We start from the raw sequence: 24744 nt of genomic DNA, 5'->3' as shown, positions 1-24744 counted from the left end.
GGAGGCGGCGCCACCTCCCATTTTAGAGAAATGCCAGGAGGACAGGCCATGATGTTACAAGATGGGAAAATTCGTATTCCCCGGAATTTTAGGCGGGGTGTGGGGTGGGCGTGTCTGACCTGCAGCCCAGGGTGGGAGAGCCAGAGGCGGGAAAAGGATTTGATGGGCCTGCCATGTGAGGATGGGGTTCTTGTGGAGGGAGGAGGGTCAGCGCTTTGGGGCCGGGACAAAGCTGAGAAGGAGGCACCTGGGCCGAGACGGAGGACAATGTGCCGTCTGGGGCAGAGGAGCTGGGGGAGGGCTCTGAGAGGGACCTGGGACCCGGACCCGGGACCTGGGACCTGGGACCTGGGATGGGGTTGGAGCCAAGTTCAACCCGAGTTTCTGAGAGGCAGGGAGTCCCGAGCACCCTCTGACGCCCAGGACAGTCGGGGCGTGTGGTGAGATGGGAGGAGGGACACCCCCACGGGGAGGCGATGACATACTGGCCAGTGGGCAGTGTCCTCCAGGGTCCACAGCACCGACCAGCCTCAGGACCATCAGTGCCCAGAAAACCTGGTCTGCGGACGAGCACGGCCCAGCCCCTGGCTCAGCCAGCACTCAGCCTTGCCAGGCCTCCCGCCAACCCTTCCCACCGGAGCAGGTGGTCAGAACAGGGACTGCAGTGCTGGCTGCTCCTCTTCACAGATGGGTGAACTGAGGCCCAGGGTGGAGGAGGGAGCTGCTGTTTACCTGGCTCCTTAGGGAGCTTGCCTTGAGTTACCTGAGGGGGGGGGAGGGGGGAAGACGGGGGTGGGTGTGGGGGTGGAGAGGCTGCTCTGTCCCCCGCCCTGCCCTCCAAGAGCAGGAAATGCCCAGGGACCCGGGCCAGCAGGCCGCAGAGTGGGGTGGGTGGGTGGGGCTGTGCTGCCATCAGGGCGACTCAGCCAGCGGAGCCCAGCGTTGCCACAGCTTCCAACGTCCATGGAAATGTGGACATTCAGATATTTTCCGTTTTAGGGCGATGTGCGTAAGACTTAGAAGTTAACCATTGTAAGTGCCCAGGGCAGGGGCGCTGAGGATATTCACGACATTGTGGCACCGTCACCACCTTCCTCTCCAGAACGTCTTCATCTTCCCAAACTGCAGCTCTGTCCCCACTGAGCACTGACTCCCTCTCTCCCTCTCCCCACGCCCCCCCCCCCCCCCCCCCCGGCTCTCATCTACCTTCTGTCTCCTGAGTTAGGGGCCCCCAGGGCCGCCTTGGTGTGCGGGTGCCGCTCCCACCAGGCGGGTCCCCGGACAGGGCCAGGCATCTGTGTGAGCGAGGATCCGGGCGGGCACTTGCACACTCACGTTCACAGCAGCGTCCGTCAAAATTCAGGTTTTTATTTTATTTATTTATTTTTTTAAAAGATGGATTTGCCCGATTTAGAAAAACCAACCACACTGCAGGTCTGACCAAGCCCACGGGAGGCTGGGTCCACACCTGCTGGCGGCGCTGCTCCCAGAATGCACTGCTGGGACCGAGAGGACAGGGGCTCCCGGAGGCCAAGCCGCTCACCTGGAGCTCAGGGCGAGCTCGGCACCATGGAGGACCGGCTTCCCCCGCAGAGCCAGGCCCCTCAGCCACCGGCCTCTCCTCTGCCAGTCCCACCAGCCCGCCCGCCCGCCCGCCCGCCCGCCCGCCCGAGCCAGTCCTGGGGCGATGGCACCCACTCCTCTCACCCCCTCCCCTACAAGTCTCCGTCAAAAGTGAGCGCTGCGCTGGGGTCCTGGTTTAAGACTGCAACCCCTCCCTCCCCCCACCTCCCATCGCCCCCCCCTCCTGTGTTAACCCCCCCAGTTTGGCTCCCCCCCCGCCCCGCCCCCAAACCTCTTCCTCTATCAGACTGAGTGATTCACTGTGCTGGTTCTGTGTCCTCCAGCGCCCCTGAGGGAGGGAGGGTCACCGAGGTCTGCTCTCGGCTGCGTCTCAGCTCACAGGGCAGTGCCCGCAGTCGGCGCGCGGTAGGTTTTGGCTGGTGATGAATGAATACCCCTGTTCTATCTCTGCCCTGACCCCGTGCCACGTCTGCAATGCCGCCGCCGCCGGTGAGTCACCGCTCTGGGCTGAGCTCTGCCAGCGCCGGCTGCTGTCTCAGGGAGGCCTCTGCAGCCGGCCTGCCATCCGCGCCTTGTGCAGCTTCACCGACGCACCGACGTCCGCTCGTGCCCAGGTAGAGAGAGGCTCGGCCCGGGCGCAGACAGGGGCCCTTTGTGGAATGCCGGGGTCTCCAGCTCCCGGGAACCACGGAGACGGTCCGGGCCCTCGCCCAGGACCTGTGCGAGGAAGTCCTGTTCTCCCTGGCTGCTCAGGACTCCCTCTGGCCTTTTCCCGGCCACCCCCTCTCAAGGACAGAAACACCCCGAGGTACATGCCTGCCTCCTGGGCCACCTGGGCAGGGGCCCAGATGTCCTGAAAGGCGAGAACATCTGGAACAAAGGGGACACTGAGGAGACGGGAGGCTGGAGCCCCAGTGCCCAGTGGCCCCCTCCAGACTCGCCTCTTCCGCGCTCGGTGATTCATTCAGCAAACGTCTGTGGAGGCCTGCTGTGTACCAGGCGCTCCCCCAGAATCTGAGGACCCAGGGGAGTGTCCTCACACTGACCCCACAGCACCCAGCTTCAGGGGGCCCCCCAGAGGCCATGCCCACTGCTCCCCGTTCCTGACACGCCCTCCCCAGGCCCACGGTCTCGGTGCCCACCCCCCCTAACGCCTCCCTGTCATTACCCGTTCACCTGCCTCCCGTCCCCAGGGCCGTGTGTGCTGCCTGAAGAGGACCCGTGTCCTATCACCATTGTGTCCTGGTGCCCAGGATAAGGACTGGCATACAGCAGGTGCCCAATCAATGTGTGTGGAGTGAGCTGGGGAGGCCCATCGCCTCAGTTTCAGGAAGAGAGTGGGCTGGGGGACCCTCAGGGGCGTGGCTAGCCATCTGGCGCAGAGGCGGACCCAGGAGAGTGAGCAGGTGAGGAGGGGGCACCCCGGGGGCAGGCTCCGGGGTGGAACGTGCTGATTCAGCGGGGGGTGAGCTGAGGATCTGATGCAGCAGCCCCAGCCCCTTCCCAGCACCCTGTCCCTCTGCACCCCGGCCCCAGAGTCACCCAGCACTCCCTCCTCCTCCCCGTGCCTCTGCAGGGCCACCTTCCGTTTCAAGGTCCTCCTTCTCCGGGCGGCCCTCACTGGCCCCTGGGGCCTCCTCTGGGCTCCTGAGGCCCCACCCCCTCTCACGATGACCCCGGCGACCAGTCTCCATCCACGGGGCTGAGGTCCCTAAGGCTCCACTGAGCCTAGTTCAGACTCAGGTTCCAAATCCAAGCTCTACCGCTCGCCAGCCGGGGGCCCTTGGGCAACTCACCAATTGTTCTAAGTGGCCTCAGTTTCCCCATCCGCAGGATGGGAGCGTAATAAGGGGATTTGAGGATAAGATGAGGGGAGGCCCGGTGCCCGGAAAACTGTCAGCGGTCACTGTCATTGATTGGTCGTGCCCCTCCGTAGTGCAGCCAGGGCCCCGCTTGCAGTGTGCTGACGAATGGAGAGAAGGGACAGAGATGCAGTCTGTTCAGAGGAGGGAGAAGCCCGCTCCTCCTGCTTGGGGTGGGGGGTCAGGAGTGTGGGCACTGAGTCAGGGGAGGGGCCTCCGGGTGAGGGTCTCAGGGGGGCAGGGCAGGCTTCGAAGGAGGAGGAGTGGGTGGAGCACCTTGGGTCCCACACCTGCCCTGGGCTCCTCCAGCAATGGCCGAGCAGTAGCCCTATGACCCCCAGGGGGGCGGGGCTTCCAGGAGCTCAGGGGTGGGGCAGAGTGAGGGAGACCCCGTCTCCCAGCCCTTTCCAGGCAGCCTCCTAAGTCATGAGCACCAGCACCTGCTGGCCCCGCCCTCCGAGCTTCCTGGGAGTGCAGGTGAAGGGTGAGAGGGCGAGTGCGAGGGCCTCTGAGTGACAGGGCCCACAGGAAGGTCGCCCCAGAACTGGCAGCCATGGGGGCCTGATTCATGGCTTCCCAGTAAGTGGATTAACGGGATCCCGGAGCCCCGGGCTGGGCTAGGTCTGATGGCTGAGTCAGGTCAGCCGGCCCTGGGGACAGCAGCCCTACTGAGCCTTTGGGCAATCCCCTTGGATGGCCCCCTCGCCACCCCCACCCCCCAAAAAAAACCCTGGGGCCTCTCTAAGACTCATACCCGAGTCTGCTGCTTCTGAGGAGCCAGACCCTGGTCTGAGCACCTGCCTTCCCCCCCCCCTGTACCAGCTGGAGAGAGCTGATGGGATGTGCAAGGCTCAGCTCACAATGAGAGCATGAGGGTTCTGTCCATGATGTCCAGGCTCCTTCCTTTCGAGCTATGAGGACCTTTCTCTGCACCCCCAACTCCATCGTCAGGGTCAAGGCCACGGTCCAGTTCCCCTAGCCTGGTCCTCCTGAGGCCAGCTACCCGGCCCGCAGCTGGAGCTGGTGTCTCGAGCCCGGGCCCAGAGCCCGAGTCCATGGGTCCGGCCCGGAGGCAGGGGTCTCAGCCAGAGCCCCCCCAGTTCCCGTTAAGGCTCACTTCCTCCTGCAGCCACGCCCCTCCTGGTGACCTACAGCCCCGGGTGGCAGGGACTGAGCCACTCACTGGGGGGACTGGTCGGACCACATTCCGCCTCGCAGGATAAAACCGGGGGTGACCTGCAGGGAACTCGGAGCACTCCTGTGGCCAGCACTGCACGGCAGGCACGCCAGGCCGCGGCCTCACCCCGCGGACATGCTCGTGTCCAGGACCCCCCCGGCCCTGGGCGGGGGCCGGTCCGGGATTTTCACCTCCCTGCTGCTCCTGGCCTCCACCGGTGAGTCCCGAGGCCCTGCTGGCCCTCCCTCTCTGCCTCCCTCTCTGCCCCTTCAGGAGCACCTCCTCCTCCCTCTAGGCCCGGCCATCTTCCTTCCAGGGCCTGCCGGAACCCAGCCTCCTCCCTGCTCTCTCCCCGGCCCCCCCCTCCCTGTTATTTGTCGGCTCCATGACTGCTCCAGGGCTAAATGAAACCTGCAGGTGGATACTAAGAGGTTTCACAGGCTCCATCTCTGGTGGTTCTTATTGACCAAATTCATGGTTATCGCCATCTCCCTCTCTCCTGTTTCTTTATTTCTAATGTTTTTGTTGTTGTTGATCCTCACTGGAGGATATTTTTCCCATTGAGTTTTAGAGCGAGTGGAAGAGAGGGAGGGAGGTGAGGGGGGGAGAGAAACATTGATGTGAGAGAGGCACACCGATTGGCTGTCTCCTGCATGCGCTTGGGCCAGGGATCAAACCTGCAACCCAGGTACCTGCCCTTGGTAGAGAATCAAACCCTTGGCCCTTTGGTGCGTGGGCAGACACTCTAACCACTGAACCACACCGGTCAGGGCTCCCTCCCTCCTGTTTCTTCCGTCTTCTGGGCCAGCAGCACCCAGGCCTTGGGCTTGGGGTTGGAGGTGAAGGGAGTCTCCGGTCACTGGCTTAGGTCGGAGAGAGGAAGCCCAAGAGGGTCAGATGGGTGCCCACACTCCGTGAGGGATGTCCCAGGGGCTGGCGTCTCATCCCCCAGCGTGTGGGATGAACCCGAGCATAAGCTGGAGGAAGCTGGTGGGATGGGCAAGGCTCAGCTCACAGCAGAGCACGAGGGTTCTGTCCATGATGCCCAGGCTCCAGGCAATGCCCGGCCTGGGAAGGCCTGGAGGGGCCTGGCAATGAGAGGCTAGAAGGGGTCACTGGGCACGGGGGAGGTCCGCTCCACTGGGCACGGGGGGGCCATTCTCTCCACTGGGCACTGGGGGGCCATTCTCTCCACTGGGCACTGGGGGGCCATTCTCTCCACTGGGCACGGGGGGGCCATTCTCTCCACTGGGCACGGGGGGGCCATTCTCTCCACTGGGCACTGGGGGGCCATTCTCTCCACTGGGCACGGGGGGGCCATTCTCTCCACTGGGCACGGGGGGGCCATTCTCTCCACTGGGCACGGGGGGGCCATTCTCTCCACTGGGCACGGGGGGGCCATTCTCTCCACTGGGCACTGGGGGGCCATTCTCTCCACTGGGCATGGGGGGGCCATTCTCTCCACTGGGCATGGGGGGGCCATTCTCTCCACTGGGCACGGGGGCCTCCTCTCACTCGGGCCTGACCTTTCCTTCTCTTCCTCAGCTGTCTTCCATGCTGCCGTGACACCTGGTGAGTAGGAGCCGCCCTGAGGGGAGGGGGAATGGCGGAAGTGTGAAGGGACGGGCAGTGTCTGTGTGTCTGTCTGTGGGGGCAGGGCAGAAGGAGGCAGGGAGGTGGGGTTAGAGAGCAGGCGGGAAAGAAGGCCGGAGGGCAGAGCAGAGACCGGGATGAGGAGGAGAGAGGGCCACGTTCAGCTGGAGGCTGAAGGGCAAATGGCCGAGACGGTAAAAGGAATAGAGTTGTGGGCAAGGCTGAGAGCTGAGTGGAGGGAAAGGCCAGCCAGAGGGAGGGCAGAGGGAGAGTAAGAGGTCCGGGGGAGAGGAGGAGAGGTCCAGGGGAGAAGGAGCACAGAAGGGGGTGCGTGCAGGACAGAGGTCGGAGGGAGAGGCAGAGGAGCACAGGCCTCTGGAGCCGGGCGGGCGGAAGGGGCAGAGGCCGTGCCCAGGGGATGACAGAGACCGGGACCTGCTCCCCCAGCCCCTCCGGCCTGCGGGCAGCGGCAGCAGCTGAACCGGATTGTGGGCGGCGAGGACAGCGCCGACGCCGAGTGGCCCTGGATCGTGAGCATCCAGAAGAACGGGACCCACCACTGCGCCGGCTCCCTGCTCACCCGGCGCTGGGTGGTCACCGCCGCCCACTGCTTCAAGGGGTATGAGCGCCGGCCTCCTCCACCTGAGCCCCCAGCTTCCCGCCCCACACCCGGCTCCGCACACAGCCTGGGTCCCTCCGGACGGACCCTGCTCCTCCCCGAAGGCTCCTGTGCTTTGGTGGGGACCTCCTGTGCATGCTCTTCCCCAGACACCCCTCCCACCCCCTCCCTGGCCATCGGCGGTCCCTGCCTGACCCCGTCCCCTCCCCTCTCCCCCCCAGCACTCTGAACAAGCCGTCCCAGTTCTCCGTGCTGCTGGGCGCCTGGCAGCTGGAGAACCCCGGCCCGCGCTCCCAGGAGGTGGGCATCGCCTGGGCGCTGCCCCACCCGGGGTACTCCTGGAGGGAGGGCTCCCGCGCCGACATCGCCCTGGTGCGGCTCGAGCGCTCCGTCCAGTTTTCCGAGCGGGTCCTGCCCATCTGCCTGCCCGACGCCTCCATCCACCTCCCCCCGCACACTGACTGCTGGATCGCCGGCTGGGGCAGTGTCCACGACGGAGGTGCGTTTCTCCCCCACCGTGGGCTGGGGGCAGATGAGGAGGATATGGACCCAGGGTGGTGGGCACCGAGAGGCACAGGTGCCATGGAAGCAAAGCTTAGAGGCCAGTGGCAAAGCATGACAGGCAGACAGGCAGACAGACAGACAGAAAGATGGACTACAACCCAAAGATGTGGCACCACGGAAGCCTAGGAAGACAGTTTTCGGTCATTTTTAACTGAAGGCATCTTCCGCTGTGTCTGAGGCACCAGCAGCCAGATCAACACAGATACCAAGTGATTTAGGAATGGCCGGAAGGAGGCACGGGTGGGGCCCGGCTGAATGCCCATAAAGATGAAAACAGCCCAAGATTCCAAAGTGGGAACGGCACCCCTGGTGGCAGCACGTGGTAATTGCAGGCAAAGCTCCCAGGAGGAAATGCAGTCTCCATAACTGTAGCAGGGGTCCTCAAACTTTTTAAAGTGGGGGCCAGATCACGGTCCCTCAGAGAGCTGGAGGGCCGGACTATATGAACTACTAATTCCTACTGTAATACCTCGGCTGCGCTCACTGCCCAAAAAACCTGGCGGGCCGGATCAGACTCCTCTGCGGGCCGCATGTGGCCCGCAGGCCGTAGTTTGAAGACCCCTGCGTGAGTGTAAAGCATAATTGCAAACTAAGTTTGGAGGATTGGAAGGCATCATCTAGAAGCTCAAAGCAGATGAGATAACGTAAAAAGCAGTGAAGCAGAAAAAGATAGGTGAGAGAGAGAGAAAGAGACTAAGAAAGGACAAAAAAGAAAAATCAGAAAAATAGGACTTCAGTCAGATTCCAGAAGAGTTAAGAGAAAGGACACCATTTCGGATATCTGATCTCACTGACAGATTTCAGCCAGCCTCCCCATGATCCTTAGGGGCTCCAGTGAGAGCTGGAACTATGGGCTGTGGGGACGGGGAAGGGGTCTACCAGTCGCCCACCTCCAGGCTGTCAGGAAATCCTTCAAGTTTTCATGACTGAGTGCCCATTTATTGAACACGTCACCGGGAGCAGTCCCCATGCTGGGTACAGGGGTGCCTGAGACAGGACAAGCCTGGGCCACTGGGTCTAGCCATCCGTGGGCATCAGAGATCTTGTCTGACAATTTGGAGCTTAAAGCTGCACGCTCACGCCCCCATTCAGCAGGTCCAGAGGTGCAGCCCTGGCATTCGGCTTTTCTCTCTTTGGAGAGCCTGACAGGGGTGACCCATTCGCCTTTTAGAAGCGCTGCTAGAGGGAAGGAGGCCACCCAGAGGACTTCCCAGGCCTGACTCTCTCTCCCCGCCCCCAGTGCCCCTGCCCCACCCTCAGACCCTGCAGAAGCTGAAGGTTCCCATCATCGACTCGGAGATCTGTGGCCGCCTGTACTGGCGGGGGGCCGGGCAGGAAGCCATCACCGAGGACATGCTGTGCGCAGGCTACCTGGAGGGGGAGCGTGACGCCTGCCTGGTGAGCACTCCACCTTCCTCCCTGAGGTTCCTCCCGGCGGGCTGGGCCCCTCCCAGGACCCGCTGTGGCCTGCAGTCCGCTCGGTGCTTGCAGAGCAGGCCTCCAGGGGGTGCAGTCGCTCCCCCATCTGTTCATACACTGAGCACCTCAGGTGTCAAGCCTTCCCCCCACCCCCCCACCCCCTTAGGGAGCTGTTACGGGTGGAGGATGGCAGGGTGGTGCTCAGTGTGCCTGGCCTTGGGCATTGCAAGGCCTGGTTGCAATTTCTACCCTGCAACTTGGGCAGGTCATGTCTTCTTTCCGAGCCCCAGTTCCCCATCCGAGAAACAACGAGGGGCAATATCCTCTGAGGTGTCACCCAGGGTGTCTGTCACCAGAAGTGAGCCCAGAAGGCGCGGCCTGCCCGGCCCTCCCTGCCAGGGTGGAGTTCAGTGCCTGGGCCTCCAGGGTGGATAAATGGTCCTGGGATAAATGATTCGTGGGTCCCTAACCTGCCCTCCCCTCCGCAGGGCGACTCCGGGGGCCCCCTGATGTGCCAGGTGGAGGGCGCCTGGCTGCTGGCCGGCATCATCAGCTGGGGCGAGGGCTGCGCGGAGCGCAACCGGCCGGGCGTCTACATCAGCCTGGAGGCGCACCGCGCCTGGGTGCGGAGGATCGTGCAGGGGGTGCAGCTCCGCGGGCACGCCGACTGGGGCGGGGGCGAGCGGTCATCGGGGTCCGGCGTCCTCCGGGGGCGCCCCGCAGCCTGACCACGTACCGCCCCCCACTCCGCTGTCCAGAAGCGTCTACCTCTCCGGGCGCCGGTCTCCGCGGGGAGGCCCCGCCCACGCCCCGCCCCCGGCTCAGGCCCCGCCCCTGGGCCCGGGAGCGCCTTCGTGTATATATGTTCATGATTTTTACAGTTATTTACAGTAATCCCGCCCGCACATTTTATTTATTCCCCCAATTGCAATAAATTATTTATTCCCCCGACCTTGTTTTTTTCCACTCCTTGTATGGAGACATTGGGAAGCTGGGGTCCCCCTGGGGTTCAGCATCCTGACCCCTGACCTTGGCACGGTCCTTCCACAGAGAGGAGGCGGGAGACCCAGCTCGGCCACAGGGAAGGACCCACAGGTCCGGTGGCTGCAGGGCCCTGGCCATTGGGGTTCCAAAACAGGGAAACCAGGCCCCCTGCGCCCAGAGGCCTGTCTCCAGGGTTTGAGCGGAGGCAGCCAGGCCTCTCACCCCCAGGGGCTGACTCACCAGTGACTCACGCTGATTCTGAGAATCCTCCCTGTGGGGGAAGGAGCACAACAATGAGACAGCAGGGCTTTGGGCCCTGCCTCATCTGGGGCTTGAGTCACCTGCCTGCACCCACAGGGGTGGGGTGAGAGCAGCGTCCCAGGCCACAAGCAGTCGCCTGCTTCCGGCCCTGGGGAGGATCAGCTAACACTCTTGTTCCCTTAGGATGCTTTTTTTACTTTAATTTTTAAAATATTTTATTGATTTTTTTTTTACAGAGAGGAAGGGAGGGGGAGAGTTAGAAACATTGATGAGAGAGAAACATCAATCAGCTGCAACCAAGGTACATGCCCTTGACAGGAATCGAACCCAGGACCCTGCAGTCCACAGGCTGACGCTCTATCCACTGAGCCAAACCGGTTAGGGCCCCTTAGAATGCTTTTCCACTGTCCACTCTTCTGCAGCGAGGCCTCCTTCCTCCTGGATCAGCCCTTTTCCTCCTCCCCTCCCCTCCCCTCCCCCATATCTGGACCCCCGTCGGAGTCCACCCGGAGTCCACACGGGATCCCGGGGAGAGTTCATGAAAAGGGCATTCGTTCTAAAGCCAAATCAAGGAAACAACCAGGTCCAGTCATGCTCGCAGAGAGGAGTGCCTCTGAACAGACCCAGGCCGCGGAGTGAGCGTTTGAGAGGGGAGAGCAGGTGTCTGTTGGTTGCTTGGTGCCCTTTATTGGAAGTACTCTTCTTAAACATTTGCTCCAGTTGTTTTGATTACCCTCGGGTTATCACCAGATCACACGAAATGTTGCGGGGGTTGGTTTTATTAAAATCAACAAACAGATGGGACGCTGGCCTCCTGCTCACCTGGGAACCTGCCTGGGGAGTGAGTGGGTGGGAGCTGAATCCCAGTGCCTCCCCTCGGTGACCTAGTCCTCTTTCTACCGGTCACTCTGGTCTCCTCACCCTCCTCCCTCCCCTTCCATAAACAGAGGAGCGCCTTAAAGTGACATTCTGACAAAAGCCTCTGCGAAAGGGATGCCTGGGAATGCCTGCCCGGGCAGAGAAGTGGCCCCATCGATGGCAGGGTGTCCCCGGCTGAGGTGGGTTTTCCCTGAATTGGATGATCAGCCTCTAGGACGCCCCTGAACCTGAGCTCTCCCTTCTACCCAGCTCAGGGAGCCCCAGACAGGCTAGGCCCGGAGCGGGGAGCAGGGGCTCCGAAGTCTGACAGGACTCCCCCTGACTCCCCCGTTCCCAATCAGGACGGGGGGTCCAGGAGGCCGGGATGTAGCCTGCCCCGCCCAGCAGGGTCCACACCCCAGAGGAGCCCCTTTGCTCCTTGGTTGGAGGGGGGCCCGGGAACATGCCCCAAAGCCAGGCCACTCTCAGTGGGAAGGCCTCGCTGCTTTGGCCCCACAGGTGCCACTGCCTCTGGAAGCTGCAGACAAGGCCCTGCGGCCTGCTCAGGTCTGCTCCCGGGGGAATAGGGCCAATGTGCCCATCCAGGCAGATGTCTCCCACAATGAACAGCCCTCTACAGAGTCCCTCTTACCTTCCCCAGGACAGGGGTGGAGACACCTCAGTGACAGAGGTCACGATAGCAGACGCTGACTTCGCTGCAGGCTGGGAGGTCTGGCTATGGCTCCCTTGCAGGCTCCTTCCTCAGATCTCTAGCTATCGAGGAGACTTTTCCTCCCCACCAGGGACTCTGCAACCAGAAGAGTGTGAAGAAGCACATTTAATCCCAGAACATTCCCCTAGGTGGCAGACTTCTTTGGTTGGCTCGGCCAACACCCATTCCGATCCCCATCCTTGGCTTCGTCCACCTTAGAGATTGGAAAAGCCAAATACTCCACCAGTGCCTGTGGGACTGAGTGTGGGCCAGGGAGAGGAAAGCGGATTACTGAGGGGTGGCTTCTTGGCAAGCTGCTTTTTCCTGATCAAAGGGACATTGGCCTTTCCCACCTTCCTCCTCCTCCTAGATTTGAATGTGGGAGAAGAAGCCAAACATAAGAGGCTGCACACTGTATAATCCCATTTATAAGACATTCGTGGAAAAGGCAAACAACTGTAAGGACAGAGAGCAGATGGGTGGCTGCCAGGGGTTGGAATGGGGGAAGGATTGACCACAAAGGGACAATGGGATTTTGTTTCATAGGATGGAACTGGCTCTTTATCATGATTTAGGTGGAAGTTATATAACTGAATGCATTTTTTAAAACGTATAGAACTACACACTCAAAATGGTGAATTTTACTGTATGTAAACTACTCCATAAGCCTGATTTTTTTTTTTTTATAAAAAAACACCAACAACAAAAATATGGAATCCTCCTTGACTCTCCTCTTTCTCTAAATTCAAACCATCAGCAAATCCTATTGGTTCTGTTCTATCTTCAAATTATGTGCAGAAATGTCTACTTCTTTTCACGCTGGCCCAAGCCACGCTCCTCTTCCTCCTGGATTTCTATAGCAGCCTCCTCCCCGGACCCCCTGCTTCTGTTGTTGCTCCTCCTAGTCCATTCTCAGCACACAGTCCATTCTCTTAAAGTCTAAGTCATATCATGTCATCCTTCTATTCAAAACCCTCTGATGACTCCTCACTTTACTGAGAGGAAATGACATCAGCTTTCTGGCCTTCCTCCTTCCCTCTCCTCTCCTCGCAGCAGGTGCTCCAGCCACTCTGGCTTCCAGCTGTCCGTGGAGCACAATGGGCATGCTCCTGCCCCAGGGCCTTTGCACTGAAGCTTCCTTTTCCCCCACGTGACCGCACGGCCGCCTCCCTCACTTCCTCCAGGTCTGTGTCACCATCCTGTTTACAAGAGCGGTGTCCCCTCCCACATGGCTTCTTTCCTGGCTTTCTCTTTTTCCAGGACATCGGTTACCACGCAACATGCTACGTATTCTACTTGTTCTTTGTGTATTGTCCCTTCCCTACCAGACGCAACTGGTGAAGTATCCATCGTATATAAAAACGGCTGTTTGACATTTTAACCCTGCCATTTTGGCTTCTGTAAATGCCTGCTTGCTTAAATAATAAGGAAAATAAGACTACTCCAGAGAGGCCATTAAACCTTCCCCAAACAAAGTTAGCAGTGCTGGCGCCAGGCCAAGCCTTTGGTTGCCGTCTCAAAGCCCCAGCACACAGGGCTCTTTAAGAACTTGCAAAGGGGACCAGAGACACCCCATATTTAGGAGACAAAGAAGGTAAAAAGATATAAATAGGAAACGTTTCTGCATGTTGGGTCCCAGAATTTGAAAAACAGTTTTCTCTCGGCCTGCGTGTAATAATAATAAAGTGTAACTCCATCTCTCTAAGCGTTGCTTGGTTCTTCTCTGATTTTCTGTAACACCAGGAGATAAGCCTCTGTCCCTGTATTTGTCATATTCTGTTTTACTGCTTTCTAGGCTATCTTACCCAAAAAATATTTTGAGTTCATTAGAGGCTACACCTTTATTTTATCCACCTAGGTACAGTCAGTGTCCAGAAAAAAAGGGCCTGGCAGAATAGCAGATGTTATAAATGCTTCATGCGTCAATGGTAAGGAGTATGATCCATGTCATCAGCATGGTGGGCAATGAGGACATACCTGCTTTTGTTTCTCTGATGAATCACTCCAGCACCACATTCTCTCATTAGCAGAATTCCATTCTCTCTTGGGGCTGCCCCACTCTCTCCACGAATTTTCCAAGAGTCCTAGGGGTTTATTTAGTCCAAAGAGACTAATTTTATGAGAATTAGAAAGTCCAGCAGTCCTCCAATTCAGTTCCATTGCGTGGGTCAAGGCCAAGTGGTGAAGCTGGTGAACAGTGATCCCCCACCATCTGAGGGACCAACCCCCACCTCCACTCTCGTGTCCTGCTGATGCTCTTACCCATCTCGCGCACTGCCAGCCTCGTACTGGTGTCCTCCATGTGCGACCTTGGGTGGCAGGTCTTGAAGGTCATATACCAGGTCCAGTCATTGTTCCCCAGAGCAGAGTGCCCCAGTGGCCTTGTCCAAAGGGGTTCTAACTTCACCCAGATGCTGTGCATGGTACCTCAGGTACTTGTGTTTGTTAGGAGTGGTCAAATAATTGGATTTATATCACCTTCCCTGGGGACTGACCTATAGAACAGTTCACAACCGACATTTTCTTTCAGTTAGGCCATATTCCACTTGCTAAGACTACATTCCACCTGCTAAAGCCACATTCCATTTGCTAAGACATTGTCTTTTCCCTCTGAATTTCCCGGGATCCAGACCTGCCCAGAGAGTTCCCTGACAGAAAAGCCCACCTAGAGTCTTTTAAAACCTCCGACTACCCATCTCTGGGTGCTGATGCCATTTTGGGGCTCAGCCCATCTAATCTCCAGATGACCTAATCCTAATATATAAAAAGCCAGGGTTGTAACCACCAAGGCTGACCAACCCGGAAGTCCTTCAGTCAGCCCTGAGTTGCCATGGCGACCCAGCATGCTGCAACCTGGTGTCCCGGCACTGACTGCCTATGGGGCTGAGACCCAGAGAGAGAGAGGCAGGGTCTGATCTGCAGCCTCAATAGCAGCTATTGATCAGTACATGTATCTTTCTCTTCCTCTTTCTTTCTGAGCTTCGCCAGCAGCAGGGCTTTTCTTTCTCTCCCAAGCCTCTTCAGGGCCTGCTGTTCAGCCCTGCCTCTCTGATCAGGCCCAGAGATAGGCCCAGAGATGTTGATTGGCATAGGAACTGACCAATCAGAACCAAATGTGGGTTCTATGAAGAATGAATGGCTGCCTAAGAGGCAAAGCTTTTAACATTGATTAGCATAGAAACCCACTAATCAGAACCAAATCTGGGTGCTGGGGGGAGCCAGTGGCTGCCTAGGAAATGGGGCTTTTGACACTGACATAGAAACCGACCAATCAGAACCAAATTGGCCAGCAGAGGAGGGCAGTTGGGGACAACCAGGCCGGCAGGGGAGGGCAGTTAGGGGCAATCAGGCAGGTAGGCAGGTGAGCAGTTAGGAGCCAGTGGTCTCAGATTGTGAGGACAGTCCAGCTAGTATCAAAAGCAGAACTCATTATCACCCAAAACTTAGCATGTTATCTCTAAGGAAAAATTTGGTATTCTTAAATCCAAGCAGCTGGAGGCCTGGAAACTGCTGCAGGGCTGGCTCCCTGCTTCCCCTGCCTTTTCTCCAACCTCATAGGCCAATACACAATTTTACAAAGTCTTTGGTAACTAAAAGCTTTGGAGCATTGCTGGGTTAAATCATAAACATCTAAATATTTAAAAAATATATTTTTATTGATTTCAGAGAGGAAGGAAGAGGGAGAGAGATTTAGAAACATCAATGATGAGAGAGAATCATTGATCTGTTGCCTCCTGCATGCCCCACACTGGGGAATGAATGAGCCCACAAGCTGGGCATATGTCCTCGCTGGGAACTGAACCATGACCTCCTGGTTCATAGGTCAATGCTCAACCACACCAGCCAGGCAAGAGTATGTTTGTTTATTTATTTATTTATTTATTTTAATATATATATATATATATATATATATATATATATATATATATATATATTTTATTCATTTCAGAGGGGAAGGGAAAGGAAGATAGAAATAGAAACATCAATGATGAGAGAGAATCATTGATCGGCTGCCTTTTGCACACCCCACAATGGGATCAAGCCTTTGACCGGAATTAAACCTTGGATCCTTTAGTTCACAGGATGGCACTATGTCCACTGAGCCAAATTGGCTAGGGCGTGTGTGTATTTAAAGTGTGTTCATAAATGTCAATCTAAGAAATGCTGGCTGTTTACTTTTTGACTAAAGCTAGTTATTTCTTTTTATTTTATTTTATTTTATATGTTTATTGATTTCAGAGAGGAAGAGAGAGGGAAGGAGATAAACATCAATGATGAAAGAGGTTCATTGATTGGCTGCCCCTGCATGCCTCCTACTGGGGATCGAGCTTGCAACCAGGGCATGTGCCCCTGACTGGACCCTTCAGTTCGCAGGCTGATGCCCTATCCACTGAGCCAAACTGGCTAGGGCTAACGCTGGTTATCTCTGAATGGGTAGAAAGGTTTGTGAAAGTTGTTGAAAAGTTTGTCCAGTGAGTCAGGACCTGATCACTCCCGACATCGAAGGGACCCCTTCTCTCTTAGGAAGCAGAAGCAGCCCCACCCAGGCTCTCCCCTGTGGCTTACGTCCTTAGGTTGGAGCCTAGACTTTCTGTATTTCCGCTGCTCACTCACAGTCCTTGGCACTGTCAGTGAAAGCCTCAACACCTTCCTGCTTGGTGTTTAGGAACTTCTCTCTCCTTTTCTGGCCATATATATATATATATATATATATATATATATATATATATGATTTTTTACAGAGAGGAAGAGAGAGGAATAGAGAGTTAGAAACATCGATGAGAGAGAATCATTGATCAGCTGCCTATTGCACACCCCCTACTGGGGATGTACCTGCAACCAAGGTACATACCCTTCACCAGAATCGAACCTGGGATCTTTCAGTCCGCAGGCTGATGCTCTATCCACTGAGCCAAACCAGTTTCGGTCTTTTCTGGCCTTCTTAAAAAAACATACACTGCAAAGGACACTGAGTCAGAATTGATCTAACAAAACAGATCAGAAGGCAAGGCAGCGTTCAGAGGAAGCCTGTTTCCTCAGCTCTTAGCTGCACCCCATCTCATACCCTAACTTTACACGAATCCATGCGCCAGTAGCTCGCTGCTGCCCTCCAGTAGCTCTTTCCCTTTTGCGCCCCACTCCTGTAGCTCCCCATGATTGCTGCCCCCCCCCCCCCCCCTGCTCTCTGCTTGCTTCCCTTCCCCCTCCTGTAGCTCTTTGCCGCTGGCTTGTAGCTCGCCGCCCCACCCTCCTGCTGATCCGTGATCTGGTCATGACACATTTGGTCATTACACTTCATAGCATAAGGACCATTTGCATATTACATCTTTATTATATAGGATATACTCCAGAGGAACTTCAGTCCCTCTTAGCTTTGGGGGCTATTTAGGAATACCCATGGTTAAAATTTTCAGGGAAAATATATCCTTCCCCAGGGACAGGCCCGTGATATCTTACGGGCTATTCACAATTCCCTACATATAGGATTCAGACCATTTTTACAACTCCTAAAACCCCTCATCACATATCCTAGCCTCGCCTCCCTCCTGCAGATATCTCTAAAACCTGTTCTACTCGTTACTCAGTATCTCCCCAAGGACAGGCTACACCTCCTTCTTTGCCCACTCATCAGGCAAGAGGCCAAGTCCCTGGATCAGGCTGGCAGATTGTCTTCTCTCACATGCCCCTATGAAAAGTACCAAAGACCTCTTAACCCTAGCAGATACCTTCTCAGATAGAAGCTCTCCCCATGTCTGAAAAGTCCTCCAAGGTCACACAAGCTCTCCTTCAGTATTTCATGCCCAGACTCGGCCTACCCGCCTCACTACAATCAGATAATGGACCTGCTTTCTTTTCTCCAATAACTCCGCCGGCCTCCTCTCCTCTGAACATCCAGTGAACTTACACACCCTCTACCGGCCAGCCCCAGTCTTCAGGCGAGGTAGAAAAGGCGAATTCCTTAAGTCTCTCCTAACTAAATTAAACCTCAAAACTAAAGAATCCCAATGGGGAAAACAACAACAACAACAAAACAAACAAACAACAACAACAACAACAACAACGAAACCGAAAGAACCCTGGACTATCTCTACCTCTAGCCCTTATGCACAGCAGGGCAACCCCCCACCCCTGCACCTCCTTTCTTAGTCTCTTTGAACTCATGTATGGAAGACCCTTCTTATTAAGAAATTTCCCTTCCACAGAGACCCCTTGAGGAGACTATGTCCCCATTTAAAATCTCGTCTGAGCCGAAACCGGTTTGGCTCAGTGGATAGAGCGTCTGCCTGCGGACTGAAAGGTCCCAGGTTCGATACCGGTCAAGGGCATGTACCTTGGTTGTGGACACATCCCCAGTAGGGGGTGTGCAAGAGGCAGCTGATCAATGATTCTCTCTCATCGATGTTTCTAACTCTCTATCCCTCTCTCTTCCTCTCTGTAAAAAATCAATAAAATATATTAAAAAATAATAAAAAATAAATTCTCCTCTGACAGTTACTGAGAGAACATGCTGGCCAAGTCCTCCCTTGACCTTCTATGGAGACATCCCCATGCTCCTCTACTCCTAAAGGCAGTCCATCCGTTAAATAATTCACAGCCCGATGGCAAGGCCCTTATCAGGAGCCCCTAACAACCCCAACGGCAGCTACCTGTCGGGCCATATGTCCTGGTTCCACCTTTCCACATTAAAACCCGTCCCTGGAACGCCACCCTCGCCACCACCCGGTGAGCTGGAGACACCAAAGTATCTCAGCTGCCAGGTCGGGCCCATCAGACTCTGCCTCACCCCCATCCCAGAAGCAGAGCACCCCTGCATATGCCCCCTATGCATTGCCCTACGAACCCCAACTTCTCTGACAGCCCACCTCTTCCCAATACAAATCCTCTAGGTCCTAGTTACTCCCCCTCCCCCTTCGCAGCAGGATTCTCACCTTTCTATGGGACTCCCTTCTAAGGGGACTGCATTACCCATGGGATGAATTTCTAGGTCCTAAGCATACCCTTTCCCTCCCCCTGGGACAGTCCCGACCCTGGACGTGGGGACTGGCTCTTTTCTCATCCTACTCCAACCCTCCTCTCCTACTCCCATAAGGGACTTTCTCACCTCCACTCACCTCAAAGGGACACTTAACCCACCCATTTCCTCCTAAACCAGACCAATCAGTCTTAGCCAGGAACTGCTAGCTCCGCCTTTCCTTCCCCTCTTCAGTGTATACCACCATCCCTATACCAATCAAGAGACAGAATTGGGCCAAAACCGGTTTGGCTCAGTGGATAGAGCATCGGCCTGCGGACTGAAGGGTCCCAGGTTCGATTCCGGTCAAGGGCGTGTATCTTGGTTGTGGACACATCCCTGGTGGGGGGTGTGCAGGAGGCAGCTGGTCGATATTTCTCATCAATGCTTCTAGCTCTCTAACCCTCTCCCTTCCTCTCTGTAAAAAATCAACAAAATACATTTTTTAAAAAGAGACAGAATCGGGCAACAATCAATTTAGCTTATAAAAAGGAAAAGGAAACTATATTTCTCGAAAAGGTAATTATCCTCCAGCCCAAACAAATCAAGCCTCCCTTTATTTCCCGTACTTATATTTAACCTCTTACTAAGGTAGCTCCTTCCTCCATCCCTGTCACGGGCAATATAACAATAGGCCATCTCCCATCATCAACTTGCAACACCACAATTAACCCGCAACTACTGAACAGCCATTGGTCCCAATGGTTGACTACCAGGTCTCCCTGGAAGCCAATGGTTAGCTCCTATAGCTCGTCCATTTTACTTCTTATCTAACCACGCAGGCCTGCAGCTTTCAACTGCTCCTTTCCTTCCCTTTCGATTTCCCCTTGGATAACAGCCCATTCTAGCATTCCCACCCACTTTCTCTGCAACAGACTCTCAACCACTCATCAGCTACCTCTTATTGGTAGCGTCATGGCGACTACCCTCTTGGTTTGGAGTGCGGAAGCAGGAAAAGGAACCTCATACCTATGGGTCCCCTCTTCTCTCCATACCTTTCAGCTTGTCTCCGTGATCAGGGATTTTTCTCCCCAGGTGGGGAAAACACGTACATCTGCCTCCCGACTGGACAGAAACCTGAACTCTTCTCTATTCTCACCCAGTGTAGGTTTATCTGTCCCATAACTTATCAATGCAACACAAAGAGGAATCCAGATAACCCCTCTCCGAGTAACTCTCAGCATCCCAGCAGGTGTCAGAACTGGCAAAGTCGGCTTAACCACTGTTCTCTATCATATTTTGAAATCCTGTCTCAGAACCTACAAGAAAGCCTAGATGACATTGCCAAAAGTTTAGTTTAAATTCAGGATCAGATAGACCCATTAGCAGCTGTCACCCCCAAAATTCAAGAGGACTGGACCTCCTACCTGCAGAGAAAGGGGGTCCATGCCTTTTCCTGGAGGAAGAATGTTGTTTTTATGTCCATCAGTCTGGCCTAGTCAGGGATGCTGCCCAAAAATTAACAGAAAGATGAAAGGACATCAATCAAATTCATGGATCTATAAATTGGAATACCTGGTCACTTCCCTTCAAAAGGCCATTAACACTCCTATTCCTCATCCTCGTTGTTGGCCCATGTGTTCTGCGCCATTTTTCATCTTTCCTTCAGGACCACTTTCGAGCCTTCACCAACCGGTCTCTCAGGGAGATCATGCTGTGGCAACCCCTCATTCCAACTATGAGGCGTCTATACGGAGTCCCAGCCGACTATAGTCAAAGCCTATCCCCTTATGATCCTGACATCTCCCCTCAGCGGGAAGCCATAAAACAAAAAGGCTGGACTGTTAGGTCTGATCCAATAATCGAATCCGTTGCCCCTCCCTGGAAACTTACCTCAGACCACTTCACAACCAGCATTCCCTTCACTGAGACCCCATCCCAGTGGCGAAGACCATTATCTTCCCCCTCCGGACTTTCCCAGGGTCCGTATCGGCCCAGAGTTCCCCACTGAAAAAGCCCTCCTAGCATCCTTTAAAACCTCTGACTCCCCATCCCTGGGAGCTGATGCCATTTTGGGGCTCAGCCCATCTGGTCTCCGGATGACCTAATACATTTTTAATCCTGTGTCACTTTTGGCCTCGTGCGGTCCTCCTTCAGCAATACTAACAGTGCTGACATGGGTCACTTGGGGTTTACCTCCTGTTAACGGAAGCAGTGGAACTATCCCAGTTTATCAGGGGAATACCAATAATGTCAAACCTCTCTAAATTTGACTTTCAACTATTTTATGTTTCATTCACCAGTGGATTTTACACCCATTTCTTCTTGTTTGTTTGTTTTTCTTCCCATCGGTAGATTTTGCATTAATCCTTTTAGTTGCTTTAAGTTTCCCGTGTGTGAGTAACACCTTTTAAATGTCCTGTTCTGTGATTATATGACTCCAGGAAATGCTACTGATATTTACCGGTCATGGACTGTTTGCCACCCAGCCTGTGTATCACTGTGTGCAGCCAAGAGATGCTGTGTTTAATCCACATACCAGGAAGTGGTGGCCATTTCACTGGGGACCCCATAAAAGGGTAAGATAGAGTTCCTTTTATTTTTTATTGTTTATTTTCAGTGTTCTTTCTTTTTAAAAAAATTGTTGACAGTATTACAGATGTCTCCCATCCCCCCTCTTTATCCCCTCCGCCCATCCCCTTTTCCACCCCAGGCCTTCACCACGCTATTGTCTGTGTCCATGGGCTCTGCATATCCTATATAATAAAAGGCAAATATGCAAATAGACTGAACGGCAGAACAATTGGAACAACTGAACAACAAAACAACTGATTGCTATGATGTGCACTGACCATCAGGGTGTGTGTGTGGAACATGTTGATTGTCAGCTGTGGTGGGATGGTGCAGCAGGAGAGTGGGGGCACCAGACCAAGGCAGGGTGCCGGTCTCTGTCATTGGGGTGAGCCTCTGATGGTTACTGAAAATTCTTTGCTCCCACACTCTGCGGTCCCGCCTGGCACTCACACCCACTGCCAGAGCTGGAGCTGTCGATTGCACTGGCAGCTGGTGTCACTTGCACCCGCTGCCAGCAGCCAGCGCTGGTTCCAGTCACTCAGCGCCGTCAGTGGGTACAAGCGGCAGCTGCTGGCCCCGATCGCCCCTGAGGACTTCTCCACCTCCCCCTGCTCCTGAGAAGCATCTGGGACACCACCCACTGACGGTGCTGGCCCTGCTTGCACCCACTGCTGGCCCCCGCCCCAATTACTTTGAGCCTGTCAATGGATGTGAGCAGGGCCAGTGCCATCAGCGCATGGTGGTGGCAGGAGCAGGGCTGCTGGCAGACAGGGAACCTGGGCCGTGATGAGAGTTGGCTGAGCGGGGAAGGGGGTGTGTGCAGGAGAGGCCAAGACCCACCCCTGTGCCCAGCACAGCCTCTCGGCCCACAGTTCCTTTCAAGGTGCAAGAATTCGTGCACTGAGCCCCTAATATGTATATAAATTCTCTGGATAATCTCTTCCCATTTCCATCGCCTCCCTCCCTCCCCTCTGGGATCTATCAAGTCTGTCCCATGGATCCATGCCTCTGCACCTATTTTGTTCATCAGTTTATTTTGGTTATTAGATTCCACATATAAGTGATATCATGTGATATTTGTCTTTTTCTGACTGACTTATTTTGCTTAGCATAATAATCTCGAGGTCCATCTATGCTGTTGCAAAGAGTAAGAGACCCTTCTTTTTTACAGTTGTATATTTACTTATATCATCACTTATATCAATGATATAATTTACTTATATCATCACTTGTATAGTATTCCATTGTGTAAATGTACCACAGCTTTTTTATTCACTCATCTACTGATGGGTATGTGGGCTGTTTCCAGATCTTAGCTATTGTAAATAACTCCACTATGAACATTGGAGTGCATATATTCTTTCTCATTGGTGTTTCAGGTTTCTTAAAAGTGGGATCACTGGGTCAAATGGCAGCTCCATATTTAATTTTTTGAGGAAACTCCATACTGTTTTCCATAAAGGCTGCACCAGTCTGCATTCCCACCACCAGTGTGCTTTCTCTACATCCTCACCACCTCTTGTTGCTTGTTGATTCATTGATGGTAGCCATTCTGGCAGGTGTGACCTCGTAGTTTTAATTTGCATCTCTCTGATGATCAGTGACTGAGCATTTTTCATATGTCTCTTGGCCATCTGTATGTCCTCTTTGGAGAAGTGTCTATTCAGGTACTTTGCCCATTTTTTTAAAACTGGATTGTTTGTCTTCCTTTTGTTGAATTGTATGACTTCTTTATCTATTTTGGAAATTAACACTTATCAGATGTATCCTTGCCAAATACGTTCTCCCATACAGTGGGCTCCCTTTCATTTTGAGGATGGTTTCTTGTGATGTGCAGGAGCTTTTCAGTTTGAGGTAGCCCCATCTGTGTCTATTTCCCTTTATTTCTCCTGCCCTAGGTCCTAGGGCCTAGGCTATGTATTGGCAGACATTCTGCTATATGAGATGTCTGAGATTTTACTGCCTATCTTTTCCTCTAGGATTTTTATGGTTTCATGACTTACATTTAAGTCTTTTATCCATTTTGAATTTATTATTGTGTATGGTGTAAGTTGGTGCTCTAATTTAATTTTATTTCATGTACCAGGATAAACTGCTTCTTGGCCCTATTACAATTTACTTAAATCATCACTTGGATTTGCATATCAAGGGGTCTCAGGTCAGCTTAGGCCTTAATAGTCCACAAACGAACGGTCCTATTACCTCTTCTTCCCACCACAGTGGTGCTTTCTGGCCTACTGTTAGCACAGCTAAGGGGGCTTCTTATATGATTCCACCCCAAATTAAGGTAAAATGGGGTCATATGGGTGGGCCCTAAGTCATATGCCTGGTGTCCTTTTATGAGGAGGAAATTTGGATACAGACGTGGGCTGTGCACAGAGAAAAGGTTATGTAAAGATTTGGCAGAAGACGGCCATCTGCAAACCAAGGAGAGAAGCCTTGGAGAAATCAAGTGTTATCATATGATATTTGTCTTTTTCTGGCTTGATCTCAGACTTCCAGCCTTCAGGACGGTGAGAAAATTAATCCCGGTGTTTACACCGCCTACCCGGTGGTATTTGTTATGACAGCCTGGCTTCCTGAGCAGATCAACCATAGCAGATTGAGAAATAACAGTTCTTCCCCACAGAGAGTTTGAGAAGCTCTGCTCTGGGCAGTCCGGCGGCCGCTTCTCCAGCCCTTGTTCACAGTGACGGTCACTGCGTGTCTTTGCTTGCTTGGGACAGTCCTGGCTAATTCCTGTCCCGGTGTAATTGCTAACACTCTCATGAGTGTCCAAAAGCTGGACAGTGTTAGTCGCCCCAGTAATGACTTAGCTAAGAGCCCCAGTCCCTGAAGCCCCGTGGTTTTGAATCTCTTGCCTCCTTGAATGGTCACATGGCCACCAACTGGCCATGTTAGATTTTCATCTCCCAGTTCCGGGCAGCAGTGAATCTACCACCTCTTACCGTCCCTCCTGGGGACACAAGGGCAGCCCTCGGGGGCCCTGGGAACAGCTACCAACCTGTGGCTTCTAAGACATGGCACCTTCTGGCCGTGTCTTAGAAGCGGAGACAAAGCCAGGCCTGTCAGAGCCTGTTCAGCACTTTCTGGAGGAGAGTCACATTGGGGACAATAAACTCCACAGCCTTTGAGAGACAAGGTGGTCCAGTTAGCCTATGAGGGCTGTGGGGGGACCACCCCTATGGGGTTGACCAGGGTCCCCCATCCCTCTCCTCCCTGGAGGTGGCTGCCTGGAACATTTCACTGAGGAGGGCCCCAAGGCCTGTCTAGATTCAAAGCCACGAGCTCAGGACCGAATGGAATTGTCAGCCCCAGACAGAGGGAGAGGATGGGGGGTGGGCTGTGGACTTGTCAGCTCTGCAGCCGCCTCTGCCCTTCCAGGGGCCAGCCACGCCCAGGCAGCCTCCGAGGTAAGCGTGAGGACTGAGACCCAGGAGGCTTGCTCTCCCTTAGCCGCACACTCAGGATGCTCGGGAATGGCTGCTCTGTTCTCCCATGGAGTTGCCTTCTGAGCTCTGGCCTCTGCTCTCCCTCCCAATCCCCCTCACCCTTAGTCCTCCCTGCCCCTCCGCCTTTGTGGGC

General features: G+C 54.7%; 1 protein-coding gene across 2 annotated transcripts; it reads left to right on the top strand.

Moving 5' to 3' along the window:
- The first annotated feature begins 1926 nt into the window (after positions 1 to 1926).
- PRSS22 (serine protease 22) lies at positions 1927 to 9767 on the top strand. Of its 2 annotated transcripts, none has more exons than XM_084882422.1 (7): positions 1927 to 2073; positions 4665 to 4840; positions 6169 to 6195; positions 6664 to 6835; positions 7057 to 7334; positions 8640 to 8797; positions 9307 to 9767. In XM_084882422.1, the coding sequence occupies exons 2-7, from the start codon at positions 4759 to 4761 to the stop codon at positions 9544 to 9546; spliced, it is 957 nt and encodes a 318-aa protein (XP_084738548.1). In that variant the 5' UTR covers positions 1927 to 2073; positions 4665 to 4758; the 3' UTR covers positions 9547 to 9767. The 2 variants fall into 2 exon arrangements, with proteins under 2 accessions (XP_084738548.1, XP_084738547.1); XM_084882421.1 differs by lacking the exon at positions 1927 to 2073 and adding an exon at positions 2189 to 2990 and having other exon boundaries at positions 4576 to 4840.
- Positions 9768 to 24744: the final 14977 nt, after the last annotated feature.

Source organism: Pipistrellus hanaki (assembly GCF_964339955.1).
Source record: "Pipistrellus hanaki genome assembly, chromosome: 4".
Classification (NCBI taxonomy): domain Eukaryota; kingdom Metazoa; phylum Chordata; class Mammalia; order Chiroptera; family Vespertilionidae; genus Pipistrellus; species Pipistrellus hanaki.
The sequence above is the reverse complement of the archived record's forward strand: the minus strand, read 5'-3'. Positions and strand labels throughout refer to the sequence as shown.

Excerpts from the sequence above, each read along its gene's own strand:
- PRSS22 (XM_084882422.1), top strand. The coding sequence starts at position 4,759 with ATGCTCGTGTCCAGGACCCCCCCGGCCCTGGGCGGGGGCCGGTCCGGG. Across the intron at positions 4,841-6,168 it reads GCTGCTCCTGGCCTCCACCG|CTGTCTTCCATGCTGCCGTG; the intron begins GTGAGTCCCGAG and ends TCTCTTCCTCAG. Across the intron at positions 7,335-8,639 it reads GGGCAGTGTCCACGACGGAG|TGCCCCTGCCCCACCCTCAG; the intron begins GTGCGTTTCTCC and ends CCCCGCCCCCAG.